This window comes from Ammospiza caudacuta, chromosome 2 (genome assembly GCF_027887145.1).
Source record: "Ammospiza caudacuta isolate bAmmCau1 chromosome 2, bAmmCau1.pri, whole genome shotgun sequence".
NCBI lineage: Eukaryota > Metazoa > Chordata > Aves > Passeriformes > Passerellidae > Ammospiza > Ammospiza caudacuta.
In genome coordinates, this window is record NC_080594.1 from 105993182 (window position 1) to 106010024 (window position 16843).

The window sequence follows — 16843 nt, forward strand, 5'->3', positions numbered from 1 at the left end:
GACTCTAGACCCTGATTATTCTTCAGGTGCTCTCCTCTCATAGCAGGACAACTAAGTTAGCAGAATTGATCCAAGATCTGGCTATTTCCAGTACTCTGGTTTCAAGAGTAAAACATATTTCAGATGGCAACACAAGAGAAGTACAAGAAAAATAACAGAAAAGGTCCACAGAAAATTTCTACTTCCACCTGAACACATGACCAAGCAATTTCTGCCAGGGAAAGGAGGGTCTACATCCCTTACATAGGCAACCTACAAAACGGTCTTCCAATCCACTCTGATTCAACTTCCTATTCTGTTTTCCAGTGGAAAAAGTCATGTTAATTAAGTTACAAAATTTGTTTCCTCAAAGCTTTTAAACCTGTTGCCATATCTCACTAAATTAGTAGAAATCAATACCTAAACACAGCTGGGCTCCAGCAGTTTTCCTGAAATCAAATGGTCAAGAACACAAAGAGTTCTTACAGGTTCTCTACTAGGTATAAAGCAGGCAGACACCAGGGAATCTTTATCAGGCAGCTAGTACATGAATGTCCCCCAAATGATCTGACAGAACATGTGACACAAAAGTCAATCAATCATCAATATTTCTAGCAATCAAAAATTACAGGTTTCAACCCACTGAGCTCTCAGAATGTAAGAACTCTTAGGAATTTCCTGGCAGAAAGACAGCTTAAAGCAAGCTTTTTTAAAATTCAAATTATTTCATATCTGGACCAGCAATGCACACCCATAAAAAGCACACTGCAGGGACAATGTGGTCACAAGCAATGTCACATGCTAAGGTACTGGCATCAAGAACACACAGTCATACCAAACCCTTTGTAACAAAGAAGTACACCAAGAAATGCAGCCCAATCTCCCTACAATCAATTAACCACTTCCTTTGAAGCACTGAATATCCTGCACTTTACATGCTACAGTTACATATGGACCTGCAAGTTGTAATGCCACTTTTTTTTTTGTTTTCAATTAGTTCCAGCATTTACTGCAAGAGATCCAATTTGTCTCAGAAGTCTGGTAAAACTCACCTGCACAATAAACCTAATGCTTTTCACATCTACCTTTCTGATTAGTGCTGGATCCAAATAGGCAATTTTTTATGTACAACACAGCACCTAGCATCCATAAATACAATTAGGACTTAGCAATCTGGGGCAGGATATCTTATTTTAATAATAATGTCAGGTAACCATCATTCACAGTGCAGTGTTTTTCACATGTATCCAAACCATACCAATTGAAATTTTAAGTGAGCAAATCACCACGTTTCCTATTGTATTCATTTTTTGCATTTTCCCCTTAGTTTCATCAATAATATGATAGACAGTATACACTTGAGTTTTTAGATTTAGTTTAGCATTTCCATTCTAACATTCTGTTAATCTTTGTTCTTTTCTACAGTCAAAAAGGATTTTTTTTCTGAAGGGCATTAAGTTTGTCCCCAGACCTTCTTTGATATTCGACACCTCCTACCACCTCTACAATATCTCTCCTTTGCATTTAGACTATTGTTGGACTATTTTGGGATATTTAAGTATTCTTTCTGCTAAATATTTTAACTTTTTTCTTCAATTATGTTTGTCAGCTACTTAAAAACTCTTTATGAAACTGATACCAATTGCATCTTTTGGAATAATTCTTCTGCCATTAAACTCAACATTTCCTAATTATTAATACTGGACTTGAGTATATAAATTAGTAAGCAGTCCTTATACTATTAACAGATTTCAGTAGACTTGGCAACTACTGGCTTTTCCATGTAATTGGTGCCTTGTAGCAGAACCACAAAACTCAGTAAAAACAAAAAATGTTATATTCCTAGACTTAGCAATTAATCAAGACTTAACAAGAGTTAAATCAAGAATTAAACTGTGTATCAGTGCAGAATGATGCTTTGAGGACACAAATAAGCAAAAGAGATAAGATGTCTGAATCAGACCCTTACAAATTGTTATTTGGAAGTTTTAACATGCCAATGAGTAACATAGGTGATGAAGGCTCTCTCAGGTAACTCCTAGTTTTCAACTATGAAAACTTCCAGATCTACCCAACAACTGGAGTTATTTAAACACATGACAACTTTCAGTATTATTTAGTCATGAAAACACTGGGTATATATAGATCTGAGCTCTTTCCCTCTGTGTTTTCAAGGGACTCTCAACTGACAAAGCCCAAGAACTGAGTTCCTTGGATAGAGGAAAGCTGTGACAATGCTTCTGGCTTGTTTCAAAGCAGCACAAAATGCAGCATTCCCACTGAAACACTCATAACAAACCTGTGCCACAAGGCACTGTGTGGAACCACATTTAGTAAAAACCTTTCAAACTCTGCACACTCAAAACTGCTATTCTAAGTAGCAATGAGCTACCTCGAGAAAAAATTTGCTGGTCTGCAAAAAATAGTTGAAAATAAACTAAAAGGACCTTAAGAGGTCAGCTGATCTATCTCCATGTACCAAAGCATGATCAGCTATTCCTACAATGCTGCTCACAAGACATTTATGTCTAAGCCCTTAAATCTTCAGGAGTTTTCACAATCTATTCCAGTGCCTAAATAAAATATAAGGCTTTAATAGGATCTGAATTAATGACTTATGCCCTAACTTCTGAGCTGTGAAGCCACACAGATCCAAAGCACTTACCTAAATCCTGACCTGATTAAAATTTACTAGATGTAAATAGCAGAAGTGAGCCACCATCTTAGACTTCTCTAGCTGTTCTCTTATAGCACTTATCCAAAACATTTTGTATGTGCTGTTAGAAATAATACATGCAAGTATCAAAAACTCCTTATTAAAAAAATATCCCATAAGCATTTTTAAATATAAAACTTTGTTAACTTATGTTCCATGAATTCCACAGAATTTATTTTCCATTTTATTGTCTAAGGTGACTGGCTTCTTCATTTGCTAAGTATTAAGAGAAACAACAGGATGTTGAAACTTGCCTCTCCACAGACAAACTGAGATAAAAGCCATTAACTTGCAAATCATTTAGGTACAAAGCCAAACTTCTTTAAGTTAGGATACTTGGGCAACTTTATGTGATTTTGTAAACCCTATCTGCTTTGCCACCTTCTTCCCATCTAGTATGACTCAAGAGTATAGCTGAACAATACAGTAAAGCAGTCCCCCCTTTCCTGCACTGCAATGCTTTCCTTCCCTGGCATTTCTCCAGCACTGTGCCAAGGAACATTAGAAAAGAATAGTAAAAAAGTTTGCAGCTCTCAGCAAGAGTTAGTCTCTGAATTAACTTGAAGTCAAACATGTGCGACAACATTACTCAAGATGCTGTACATATACTGTTATAAAATCTTTGTCTTGGACAAGCAGTCTGTGTAGCTAAAACCAGCTCCAAATCATGTGTGGTCATGCGTTCACAAAAAAACCCCAACCAATCAACCAAAAACCCAAGAAAATGAGAAAAAGACAGGGAAGAGAAAGGCTCAGTTCTCTACCTAAACAAGTGGATGGGTAGTAAATTATTACACTTAACACATCAATTCAGCAGCCTTAGTAAAAAACAAAGCCAAAACCCCACAGCACCCCATCCCTGTTCATGTGCTCCAAAGAGGAAGAAGAAACATACACATTATTAGAAATCACCCACCTTAATCTATCCAACTACTGCTGCACAGTTGACAATAGAAGAAATTCCTTCTGCTTGAACACATCTTAAGAGTGACTCTGGCACCTGAGAGTGTCCAAATCATATACCAAGCCTGCATCTGCATGAGGAGGCAGGTGCAGCTCTCCTTCCCTGCCTCCTGCAGTGCCAGGCCCCCAGAAATGCCCTGTGCCCTCCTGGGCTCTGCCAAGGACTGGATGCACTCAGGGAGGATGAGCCAGGCCCTTCCCTGTGAGCAGGGACAGGCAGCAGGCACGGCAAGGCCCTGCCCTGCACTCCCCTGTGCTGCACACACTGGCTTTCGGAAGTCAGCCAGTTTATCAGAATTCATAATAAATTCAAAGGGTGAAATCTACACTTTTTTTACACTTACTTTATAATTTACTATTTTGACACATTTTGCTAAGAATAGAGAATAAGTTGTGGAACAACTTCACTATTTCCTAAAATTCAGGATTTCTGAAGTATAGTTCTGACTATGTAACAAAAGTCAGCTACAGGAAGACAGAAGGAGAAAGAATCCCCATGAAGTTAAAATAATTTTTTCACAAGTAAGTCTAAGTTCTAACAGTAACTAATTTTGATAAACATGTTATGCAAGAAATAATTAAGATAATATTTACATCCTAAAACCACTACCTTTTGAATATGCACGACAAAGAGAGTTTTATTTTTCAAAGCTATGTATCATTGGACATTTAAAATCACAAAATACCATTTCTTCACATCACCTACATATAGCTAAGCATGTTTCAATAAATTAACACTTGGATTAAGTTATTTAAATATTCTTTTAACATTTATTTTAATTTAAACTTAGAAACTGTCAGGAAACATACCCAGACCATAATAAAGTATTTTAAAGACACATACTCACACCAAATTGAATGGCTTCACTTAATAAATAAATAAATTAATAAAAAAATTATTTCCTCCAAAAATACTTAAGTGGAGCATTAAGCACACCACAGAGGTTTCTTGCATCAAAGCAAACATATGGTAACTCTCACTGATAGGAATAAACCAGCAGTAACTTTGTGGTCAAGGCACTGGAGTAGGTCCCAAAAAATCAGAGTTCATGTAATTCTAGAAGAGACTCAGTGAATGATGCTAGATGGGGTCACTAAGCTGTTGAGCCTCATTTTCCCATCTGCTACACAGGATTTTTTTCTCCCCTCTACTTCCAGGGGGGTGAGGCATTTAATCTTATTTCAGGGAATAAGGGGAGAATAAGCAGAATAAGTAGCACAGTATCATGTATGCAAGCATATAGCACAGCAACGGTGGTATCAACCACTTCGCCCAAACTCAAATGCTCCTTGAAGGGATTCTAACTTTTCCCAGTTTTACTGATTAAATTGTTCCCCTCTTGAACATCACCAAGATTGAAAAAAACCAATTATATGAATCTACTCTGGCCTAAAAAAGTGCTTAAAAGTTTCACTATTGGAATACGGCTATGAATTATATATCTGGTGGAAAAAAGAACCCAAACAAAAAAAGCCTCAAATTCAAAACAAAACATCTCCCCACAGAAAAAAAAACACAATTCCAAACCAGTATCTTGAGTAGGCTCTGAAAGCTGGTAGATCTGCCACCTGCCAAGATCAGTCAACACCCAAAGCTAGTATTTTTGATGTGCAGAAATAATTAAACGCCCACCTCCGTCTATGTTTCAATGTGACTTTAAGTTTAGCATTTCAAATGACAAACAACTACAGTCAGTGTGACAGACCACAACCAATTCAAAGACAACAGACACACCTTTAAATGTGTCAATCTGCTCACATCTACTTTATGTTACAGCTGGGTCAAGAAATATTGCCTACACTACAACAAACAAAATAACAAGATAAGAACTGCCCATGTCCTAAGAAAAGCAACAGAACCATTCAAAGAAGTTAAACTCTACACCTTTACAAGGAAATCAAGAGCTGCAGAGAGCACACAGTAGTGCATGGAGGTACTGAATTCAACAAAGTAAAGCTTCTGCCTATTCCTGTCCCACTCAGCTGACCACAGGACATGATTATTATGTTACAGACTAGGATTGTGTTAACTGAAAAACAAAGCAGGTAAAATGGTACCAATAAGGATATGAAAAATCTGAACACCCCTCCAACACTTTTCATGCAGATTATGTGTTTCTCAAGACAGTATTTACATACATATAAGATCTGTTATCTGTCTATCACAACAGTTTGTGGAATATAGTGTATACTACTTATTTAAATGAAAATTAAATTTCCAATTCCCATTTTAACTCAGTACAAGAAAACATCACCCCACAAATCAGTGAAAAATTCAGACTTCAGAATGCACTATGCTGACAGCACTTCTGCATGAGAAGCGAGAGCCGAGCGCTGCACATGATTTTGTCTATAACGGAGCGACAATGGATAGTCTTCAAAACCCCACAGACCAGTCCATTTAGGTGATTCCACTTTGGCTTTAACTATTTACCTGTGTTGGCTATACCAGAAATGACTGTAAATATAGCCTTTGCTGCTGTGGAACACAAGTACAACACTGATTACACGGTACAGAATGTGAAGAGACAACCACAGGCTCAGGGCTACATGTGGCAAGACATCTGACAAATTTCAGCTTCCAGGCCAGAAATACATATTGACATAGAGAATGCCACACTGACAATCAAAATGAAATTACAAAGCAAAATTTGCATTATACAAGTTTCTTTAAAATAACAGCATGGTTGTTAAATGCTAGCATCCCTTGTCTCATGGAAAGTTCAAATAATTCTGGATACAGAATATAAAACAAAGAAATTTGGGATGGAAAATTCATATCATCTATTTAAACACCTGAACAAGTGACCATAAACTCTGTCAAGAGCAGTGGAAAAAAAAAAAAGACCTTTCTCCACAGCCAGTCTGGAGCATCTAAATTAAAGCACTTAATGACGACTGTCACAAATACTTCCCAGAACACCTAGTAAATGGCATCTCCTTATGATGGCCAGTTCTTTCAACATACTGGTGTCCAAAATTTGGCTGCCATAACTGTATTCATTCTCCTCCAGTTGATATTAATATGCATGGCTGGGAGTGCAGACCAAAGGATCAGGCTAGTTATTCAGGCATTCAAATGCAAACTCAAGTCATCAATACTTAATTTCCTCAAAAGCAGATGACTTGCAATAATGGGCATATTCTCACCAAGAAAAACAAACCTGTGCTTGTTATGAATCCTGAGTAGACCCTGAGTCAGTAAGAGACAGCATCATTCCACAAGCTTTAAAGGTGCTGTGATTTACAACATGAAACTGAAACTACACATACAGACAAAATATTTTTAAAATAGTGTAATAGCTTTACATATTAAAAAAGCTGTCAGAGATGCAATGTGGATCACTGACCTATGTGCACCTGTAGAAATAGAAGTCCTGAAAATCATAAAGCCACATTTTATCTTAAAAAAAAAATATTGTCTGCTTTATTTTTTAAGAAAGAAAGACTATATTCTACGTTCTGCACACTTAAGTTAGAGCAGCTCTTTGTGGTTAAGGACACTTCTAATCTAAAGCTATTTAAAGGTATTCTAGTCCTCCTCCTAAATTTGCTCACCTATCACAGAATATCACCTCCTTGGTGGTACCACTGTAACTACAGGATTGCACTGGGAAACAAATGAAAAATCAAGTCAATTAAATATTCTATGAGTCGTTAAGAAAAGGAAAGTGTCTGAGCTGAGTTTTAGAGCTCACAGATTTGTAATTCCATATGCAGCTAATACAGCATTACAAGAACTGTGTCAGCAAATCTGAGAGGTTAGCAGAAATGCTTTACTGAGCACAGCTAAGACATTATTAGTATCAAACTATGACTGAAATCACAATGAGTTTCAGGCAAATGTAAGAACATTTTTGCCCAAGGATACTCTTGCAGAATAGGGTCTGTAATTAGGATATTGCTATGTTACAGATAAACACAACTCATGCAAATCAAAAATCCAAGTTATGTATTTAGGTCACTTGTCTATGTATTTGAATTAAACTTATCTGTTTTTACTAAAATATCTTTTCTTTAATAGTCATTTCACATAAGCAACCTTTCTAAGTAACTTTTTCCTTTTGAATGTCATCTGAGGAGCTTTTGCAGGTGCAGCCTGGTCTTTTCAAAAACTGTTTATTCTAGGCTAGGGCCTTGGAGTGCAAACCTGTCAATTCATGCTGTTTCATGTTTTATTATTGGTCCTATGCATTTTTTGGTGATAAACTACTATACATGGTACACTCATGTCAATAAAAAAGTTTAATTACTTTTAAGGAAGTGATAAAATACACTTGTTTCAAAAGGTTTAGGACAGCAACTTAAAAACAAATGATGTCTTAAATATGCTAAAACAAAGTAAAATCATGGAAGTACACACATTGCAGTTAACAATCTATTTTTCTACATATCTAGAAAATACACTATTATTGAAGTTAGACCGCATGCAGTGAGCATCAAAGACTAAAGTAACAGTTACTTTTCTCTAAATGATTAATCTGTTTTCCCCTACCACCCTCTGCCCCACCTTCAAGCATCACACTACTATTGTAGTAACTCCCAGTTTAAAATCATGTAAGATCACTACTCCAGAAGTCAGTGAATAACTAGCACGAATTTAAAAGTAACTACAGTAGCTGGCAAGAATAAAAAAATGTATGTGCCTGTCAGATCTGAACTGTAGGTTCCTCTGACTCCTTGAGATACAGTGACTTTCAGCAGAAGGATGACAAGACAAATATCAAAAGGACAAATCCTGATACTGCAGAAACTCTGCATTGGTCCCTCTATGCTCGTCTCACTAAGGAGAGTCCTAACCTTGCGACTAATTGTTGTGAGCTGGCCTGGGTCCACACCGTTCCACATCAGCATCACTTGAAGCAGCCTGGCTGAGCATCAGCTGGAGCCGATTCAGGTCGAAGCTGCACTGTCAAAAGCAGCTTTTTCTTTTCAGATGGAATCTGGTCACAAAGTAGCACACGCACTGTGGGCTACTAGGGACTCAGGGAGCAAGCATAACTGACAGTGTAGGTGCAGTGTTTACATAGATCCAAACCAAGAGTAGTAGGAAAAAACATTAAAATAGCTGAAAGCTTCTATGGCCTCGGTATCAAGTAACTCGAATTTCCAGCCGCTCTCATTATTCCAGCCTAGGAAAGCTGACACGCGTCCTGCCTAACAAGGACAGGCACAACACAGCACTCCCCGCTACCACAGCGGGAAACCCAGACTGCGCGGCACCCCGAGCTTCTTCCCGGCAACGCCGCCGAGCACAAAGCTTCACCCATGCTCCGACACCCTTCACGTCTCTGCGGTTTCCCAAATTCTTGCGAAACTGCCGGCAACCCTATCCTGCCGAGATAAGTGGGCAGCGGCACCGGGCGGGGACCCACACGGGGAGCGGCGGCAAGGCGAGGGCACCGGGCAAGGCGAGGGCAGGCCTGGCCCTCCTGCCCACCTCGAGCCCCGCCGGCGGAGGCGACGGGGCCGCCCCGGGAAAGGAAACTCGCCGTGACAGTAACCAGACACCGCGCTGGAACAAAAGCGCCCAGCCGGCGGCCACCGCGGAGGCAGGTTACTCCCTCCCGGGAACGGGGCGGAAGGGGAGGGAGTGCGCCGAGAGCAGCCCGGTCCCGGGAAACACGCCCCGAGCCCGGTGCGGGCGAGGGAGTCCCGGCCGATGCCGGCCGTGAGTCAGTGCTCCGGAGAGGAAGCGGCGTGCAGGGGCCGGCGCTCGCCGCGCTCCCCCGCCGGGCCGCTGCCGCCCGGCCCCCGCCCGCTGCCCACCCCGAAACCTCGCTAGGGGAAATTCTGCCCATCCCCGGAGCGACGGCAGCACCGGGAGTCCCGGTCCCGTCCTCTCCTCACAACTTTCCCCGCAGCACCCCCCCGCCCGCCCCGTACCTCGGTGCTGCTCTCGGCCGTGCTCTCCACAGCCATCTTCTGCCAAGGGTCTGCCAACTGCGCCAGGGGCATCTTCCCCGCCCGGCTCCCGCAGCCTCCGCGCTCCGCGTTCCCGCTACCCGGCGGGGGCGGCCAGGCAGGCAGCGAGCGCTGCGGAGGGCGCGGGACAGCCCGGCTGGCTCCGGCGGCGGCTCCTGAGGCGACTGCTGCCCGCTGCCGCCGCGGTGCGCCCGTCCCTCCCCCGCGCCCTCCCCGCTGCCGGGCGGGGCCGCGCTGCCGCCCTCCCCCGGCCCGGCTCGGCTTCCGCTCACGACATGGCGGCCGCCGGGTCCCGCCCGCGCCTGCGCCCGGCGGCCCCGACCGTCGCCGTTCCGTGCCCGTGAGGGGCTGAGCCTTCAGCGCTGCCGCTGGGGCGGGCGCGGCCCCACGGAGAGGGGCTGCGGGAACCGGGACTGCGGCCCTCCCCGGGCTGAGGGCAATTGGAGACACGAAGAGTTTGTTTGCACAAACAAGCGCGGAGGGAGAAGTCGAGAGGCGGGTGAGACGTGGTGTTGTGCAGAATATCATTAGGCAAAGAGGGAAAGGAATTAAGGTGTAGGGATTTGTTTTTGTGGCAGCACCATTTAAGTAGTGGTTGGACTGCGTGAGTAGGCGTTGCCTCGAAGCGGGAAAGTCATACTTCCCCAGGCCAAGAGACATGAAGGTAAAGCCGTCAAAAAGCCCCCCACAGGTTCTGAAAACGGCCCTTACTTTTTTATTCTCAGCTGTTAGCTGGTACGCAAACATATAAACTGAGACCCACAGCCTGTGGGGTGTTGCATGGCTCTCCTAAAATGCTAAGCCCTGTCATAAACACCCATCGTTTTGCAACATTAGATGCCTTGGCTGATGCTGAAGAATCCATGAAACATGAGACCAGCAACTGAAGGTGGGTGACCGCTGGTGTCAGACTTCTTGCTGTTAAAGTCAAGCTTTCCAGAACTCTCTGAGAAGGCCTCTTAGTTTTCCACAGTCCCCACTGCCCTGACCATTTCTAGATTTTGACAGGTCACATGATTTATTCCATCCTTTATGTTAACGTTCTTTAAATACTTGGAAGGCTTTTTGGAGTGGGAGAAATGGCGAGAGTGCTAGCAATTAAAAGAGTATGTGTGTTTGTATGTGTGCATGCACACACTGTTGTGATGAACACAGGCTGCTTCTGTTTCTGCTTGGTAGCAGTTTTGATCCCCCTTCACGTTCATGTAAGCATAAATACCCATCTACAAAGAGCAACAAAGGAGTGGATAGGCAGTTGCTCATAATGAACCAGTCTTCAGTTGGTCCTACAGAGACTTCCCTATCTGCAGTAAAAGGTCACAGTTGAATGATCACCTGAAGCCAGGAGGAGCAGATGTGCCCTCATTTACTGCAGTTCAGTCTGGCCCTTGCATTGGTGTCTCTTGAAGGGGTGCAATTGCTTGTGCTGTCTTGTGGTGAGTTATACCAGGGAACAGATCCACATCAAAACTTACCCTACCATATCCTTTTTACCTCCTGTTGTCCTCAAAAAAACCCCACCAACCAACCAACCAACCAGCCCACCCACCCACCCACCCTATTAAAGGCTGAAGAGGAGCTGGGACTGCTTCCCTCCAATGTAGTCAAGTTGCAGCACTCTGGCTGGTTAATGATATGAAATTTAGAACAATGCAGACATTATGATATTAAGCACAATGCAAGAAATAGTTTTTCATAGTCTGATCAGCACCAGGTCACTTCAGTCTCAGACTGGCTGCTGGAATGTTGAACATAAAACTATTCTTTTACAGCAGTCATGCATTATGTGGTGACTTTAAAATCAGGACTTTAAAAAATATCCCTGATTTAATGTAAAAATTCATGATGTTCAAAAAATGTTACCTTACATTCCTCTGGAAATACAAGTTTCTGTTCCCCCACAGGGATATTTCACTTGACTTTATCAAAGCTCATGCATTTATACCTGCATCAACTGCACAGTCAGTACATACATCTGAAATGTGCCATTAGGGAGAAGAACCTGAGAACTGAAAGGTGGCAATCACAAGAAAAATACACCAAACCTCAACTTGCATTTCACATAGTTCAACAAGTCCCTTTTTATAAAAGACTTCCTTCCTCTAACTAAAAATCTCCATGATCTCTTTTCCTTTCATAGTTGTCTAGTCCTTTCCTGCCATGGGTACATATTCTAAATTACTTGTTTGAATTTTAAACTCTTTTTAGAAGGGAAGGGGGGTCATAGTTTGGTTATCATTTTTTACATAGATCCTCTTTTGTCCTTCACTGTATGCATCTTACAAATCCACAATAAAACAAGGGCAAAGGTCTTCTGCACTAGCAGGTAAGAGGGCTGCAAACAATAGGAATCTGACCTTTTCTGAGACACTGAAGTACAGAGAGTAGGTAGAAGTATGCCATTTCATTTGTTCAGGGGTTTCAGCATTATCACACCACACATTTAAATTTTATAAAAGAGAAAGCTGCATCAGGATTTTAGTAGGAGTTACTATGCAAGAACAGACTTCAGGGCAAGAAAATCATCTGGAAAGTGTCTCCACGGGGAAGACAAACATATCAGTTAATCTCTGGGAGATGCAGGGGATTCTGACTTTCAAATCCTGCTAAGCTCAGAGTTGGATCATCCTCTCAGCAAGAGGTAAGATGCTGAAGATATTTTGCCTCAAGACAGTGGCTCCTATTTTTCATTCCTTTTGTCTCAGGCCAAAGTAAGGCAGTGCCTTCACCTGTGGCAGCAGACCTCTCCCTTTACCCTCTTTCCCTCTGGGCACAGCTAGCTCTGCTTGACTGCAGTCACTGCTAATAACTGTGTGTCACCAGGCTGGGCTGTGGGCGTTGGTGTCACCTTTGCATAAGTGCTTGCAATTGTGCTGCATCCACACGGATGTTTTATACGCATTGCAACCGAAAATTTGATCACGTTTGGTAGAAAAGGGTAGCATATGGCACTGAAATGACAGTGCTGTATAAAATCCCATTAACTTGTCATATGAATTAGATGGGCTTCACATGCTGCACCATTTTTTTTCCTCTTGTTTCTAACATACCTCACTAAAATGTCACTCGATTGCAAGGGAGACATCAGCTTAATAGTACTTACCTGTCTTTTCCTACAGGCAGCCTCTTGATATATATGTGACAGAAATTAGGGAAGCTTGCTTATGGATGGTTGTATCTAATGCTTTGCTTAGCTTTGAAGTAGTACCTACTTACTCTTTGCAATTAGTGCAGAATTAATTGCAGAATTAGTAAATCACCATAGTCATGCCCCCCAAAATAGTAAGTATAAACCAAAATTATTTTACTAATATTACTATCAAGATAATATTTGGGAACTTGAACTTGCATTTTTAAAATACACATAAAAGTGGGGAGAAAATGAAAGGAAACTATGGCAACAAACCCCACAATCTGACAGTCATCTAGAAGGTCTAGTAGTGCATTAGGTGGGAATTATGATGCAGTATCTTCTGAATAGAATATGAAACAGTAAATACTGTAAATACAGTGCAAAAGTGTGAAATTCTGTTTCAAGTATTATGACCACAGCACTGAGGTGTATAATTTGAATTTAATGCACAGGAAAATATACAGAAGGTACTATCTGAATTTATATGGGAAAAGACCTCCAAGGAGTAAAAAATAATCAACACTGTTTATTTGTATAGCTAATAGACAAAGAGAGTCTCTTAAGACACCTGGATTCAATTCCTAGCAGAACACAAAGGACAATTGTGTAATTTAGTCAGTCACTTCATATAGATGAGATTCAACTAAGAAGACTTAGTCTATCTTCATGATCTTTTCAAAAGTGTGAGGAGGCCTTGATTGAAGAAGTGTAAATACATTCTGCCAAAATAAACTAAGGAAACCTTAGTGCTAGTTAGAATTGGCTCTGTGCTTTAGGTGCAGATATAAAGAACATCTCCTTAACCTCATTGGGATATTGGAAGGATGGTTTCAGTGATTTTTGGGAAGCTGACAAAGACCAGGGAAAGAGAGACAAAGTGTGGCAAGAAGTTTCCAGGTGGTGTGAGTTGTCATAGCAGAGACACCAGAAGGATTTGCTGTATGAATCAGAGTTATAATCAATAACTAAAAAGGGAAGAACTGAAATGAATGTCTATTGTGTATTAGGATTTAACCTGACCTTTCAAACAACATCTGCTGAAGGGTGCTTTCACCATTACAGGCCCCTGGATGATGGAATCATACAGGAATGCAAACATTTCCTGCATTTTCCTCTGGCAGGCTCTTCTTTGAAGTTCTAATCCTGCAAGTGTAGTAAATGTGATAATGACAATAAGAATGCTTCTAAATCCTATATATGTTAGAGATACAATGTCTGACTCACTGCTTAAAACTATAGCTTTTCTGGATGTAAGTATGTTTACATAAAATTGCACTGAAAGGGTAAAACCTAATGCATCAGGCTCGATGGAATTACTTATCCGAGTTTTATCTGTGGTCACTATGCTAGCAGGAAATAATTGTGCCTGTGGTTTCTACATCCTGAGTGGAAATCTGGAATTCAATAAAATATGGTCTCATTACAGCATACCTGTCTCCAACATATGTTCTCATTTTAGTGTTTCTGTACATACAGATAGCTCAGATTTATTGTCTGAATGACAAAATTTATCCTGTTCACCACAGAGTATAAGAAACCTCTTGCTGAGCTTTGAGATCTTACATGGAGACCTGCTGTCAAATTCGGAATGTAAATTGTCACCCCTTTGCACTGGAACATTGAGAAGCAGATTAGAATTTCAGATTGGGGTATTTTGAGACAAAAAGGAAATGGTGGAGTTTGAGCAAGCATCAGTGTTCAAGGGTCAGTGTTCTCTTGTGTTAAATACAACACAAGATAGCTATTTACAAAAAAAAGCAACGAAAACCAAATCAACCAACAAAAAAACCCAAAACAAAATCAGTGGTGACAGAGATAGAATATGATGTTATATTATACAATATAGCAATAAAAAACTCATCAGCTTCACAAATCATTGCAATAAAACACACTGTTTTGATGAGGCACAGCATTATTTATGCACCCTACCCCCCACAGATCTAGGACTTTAAGGGTCACAGACCCTTTTATTATTCTTATCAAAGTAAAGAGCCTACTGACAAGCAAAGCCTATTTTATCTCACTTTTTTGCTTTTTAACCTTACTACCTAAATTTCCTGATTTTATGCCCTCACAATTAAATAGTGCCTCAGTCTCTTTGAAATCTGGATACCAATTCTACTCCAACAATCTTACTCTTCACTTCCTTTTATAGATTATCCAGCATCTCTTAGCCAAGAATCCCTTTTAAATCTAGAAAGATTGACTTTCTCTTTACTGACCCTTAATTATACTGAACAGGATTCTCCAGACTGAGCTAACAGCTGTCCTTTATCCTGCCTGACAACACCTGATGCTCATTCCCAGCAGTCTGGGGATATTTCCAAGATATGTGCTGTTGAAGTGATCATACCTAAAAATAGAGTTTGTTACCTCTACTGGTTTGAAAGATCCATGTATTCTCTCAAGACAGTTCACTTGCTTTTCCATCGGCATCTCACCGTTGTGCTTTGCCTTTTGCCCTGTGGAGAACAAAGCAGTGTCAGAGGGGGCCCAGGTTTGTGATCATGTCCAAAATGTTATCTAGTGATCAACAAACCTGTTACATCATAGATGTAAATCAGTAGGGATCATAATTGTGTACATTGTACAAGAGCCTGTGTAGAGGTAATATTTTCCTCAGCTCCCTGTATGAGCCCTGGGCCCCTCTGTGATTCAGTGAAATCATGGATTCACACTCCTATGTGCTGTTGATACATCAAAAAGGAACTTCACTGATGACTGCCTTACCCTAAAGTGTTTTTTGGCTCTCACTATTGGCTGGGAGCTATCAAACTCCAAAGTATACTGACTCCCTTCCTTGTGTCCTACAAGTGATTTTACTGGTGAAAAGGTGCCTACTCTAAGTATAGATACTTTACATCCCCAGCAATCATTTCAGCACATTGCCATTACACAGTTCCACAGTGAGTGCATGTTTCTGTCCCCAAAGTCACTGCTTTCTGAAGGGAAGCATGAAAGTGATGGAAGACAGCTTTGAAAGCATTATCTGGAAGCAATGAAGAGAAATATGTTAAATGAAACAACCCTGTTACCCCCTTAAGTATCTCACTCTGCCCTGGCTGTGTTGACCCACTTTGTCCTATTTAATGGAGCAAAGACACACTCAAGGCCTTGCTCCAGAGTCCCAAACTTGCCAAAAGGAGTAACAGGATGAGGAGGCAGCAACATTTATCCTGTACTGCAGAGCAGCTGAAGACTGTGTTAAGATGTGGTTCTTTACTTAGAGCTTTAGTGTTGCAAATGGTATATATGTGACAGGTGAGTCAGGAGCTGTGAAGTCTGATACCTGATGAATGTTCTGGGCTTAAGTGGTATGGACTTGATCTACTAGGATGGATCATGATATGAACAGACTAATGGGGAAGAAGGTAATGGAGTAGAAATCTATTTTTAGGCTGATGGGGATTTTGAAGTTTATAATCTCAGAAGGAGGTGAAGCTTTTTGTTCCAAAGTAGATGTAGATTGTTATGGGAACTAAGCTGATTAAGAAGGAGGTTTTGACTGTGTGATTGTGTTGGGAATGTTCTTGAGGTTGTTGATAGAAGTGGAAATAGGGTGAGGGTGAGTGGTATGGACTTGATCTACTATGAGATGGGCAAAATACTGGAGGAAGGGAGATTGTGGAAGATTTTTGGCTTGTTGGTCATTCTTTATTAAGTGCCAAGGAAGGTAATGTAGGATGTAGGATAAAATGGAGAAGGAATGTTGAGAATAGAAATGGCTTTTTAAACAGGGAAAAGAGCAGAACAGTTTTAAAGGAGCTTATAAGTTTATAAGGAGTGGTTGTGTCTTGGATGTGAATAGCCAGTTAAATATATACTTCAGTATAAAAATGGTAAAGGCTGTTGTGTTCATAGTGATAAGCCAGAGAGATGCTCTAAACATTTGTAGAAATCTGTCAGTATTTTCTTTTTAAAGTCACTTGATACAAGATTAATGAAACAACAACCATTCACTGTCTCATTAAATCTGTTACAGCTGGATACAATTTCCAATGGCTTGGCTTAATGCTTGCAGTAAGAAGTAAATTTTCAGCTCATGAGTGGACATATAAGTTAATAGAGTTTTTGGTATTACGTCACCACAGACAGTAGAAGGGATTAAATGAGTTGTCAGGATTATA

At 40.9% G+C, this 16843-nt stretch overlaps 1 protein-coding gene across 2 annotated transcripts in view; it reads right to left on the reverse strand.

Moving 5' to 3' along the window:
- The window catches only part of RPS6KA3 (ribosomal protein S6 kinase A3), a 73805-nt gene extending 64028 nt beyond the window's left edge, over positions 1-9777 (reverse strand). For both annotated transcript variants that reach the window (XM_058800562.1, XM_058800561.1), the window contains exon 1: positions 9545-9777. In XM_058800562.1, coding sequence (XP_058656545.1) covers positions 9545-9616 — 72 coding nt within the window. In that variant the 5' untranslated portion in view covers positions 9617-9777. The remainder of the gene's footprint in view (positions 1-9544) is intronic.
- Positions 9778-16843: the final 7066 nt, after the last annotated feature.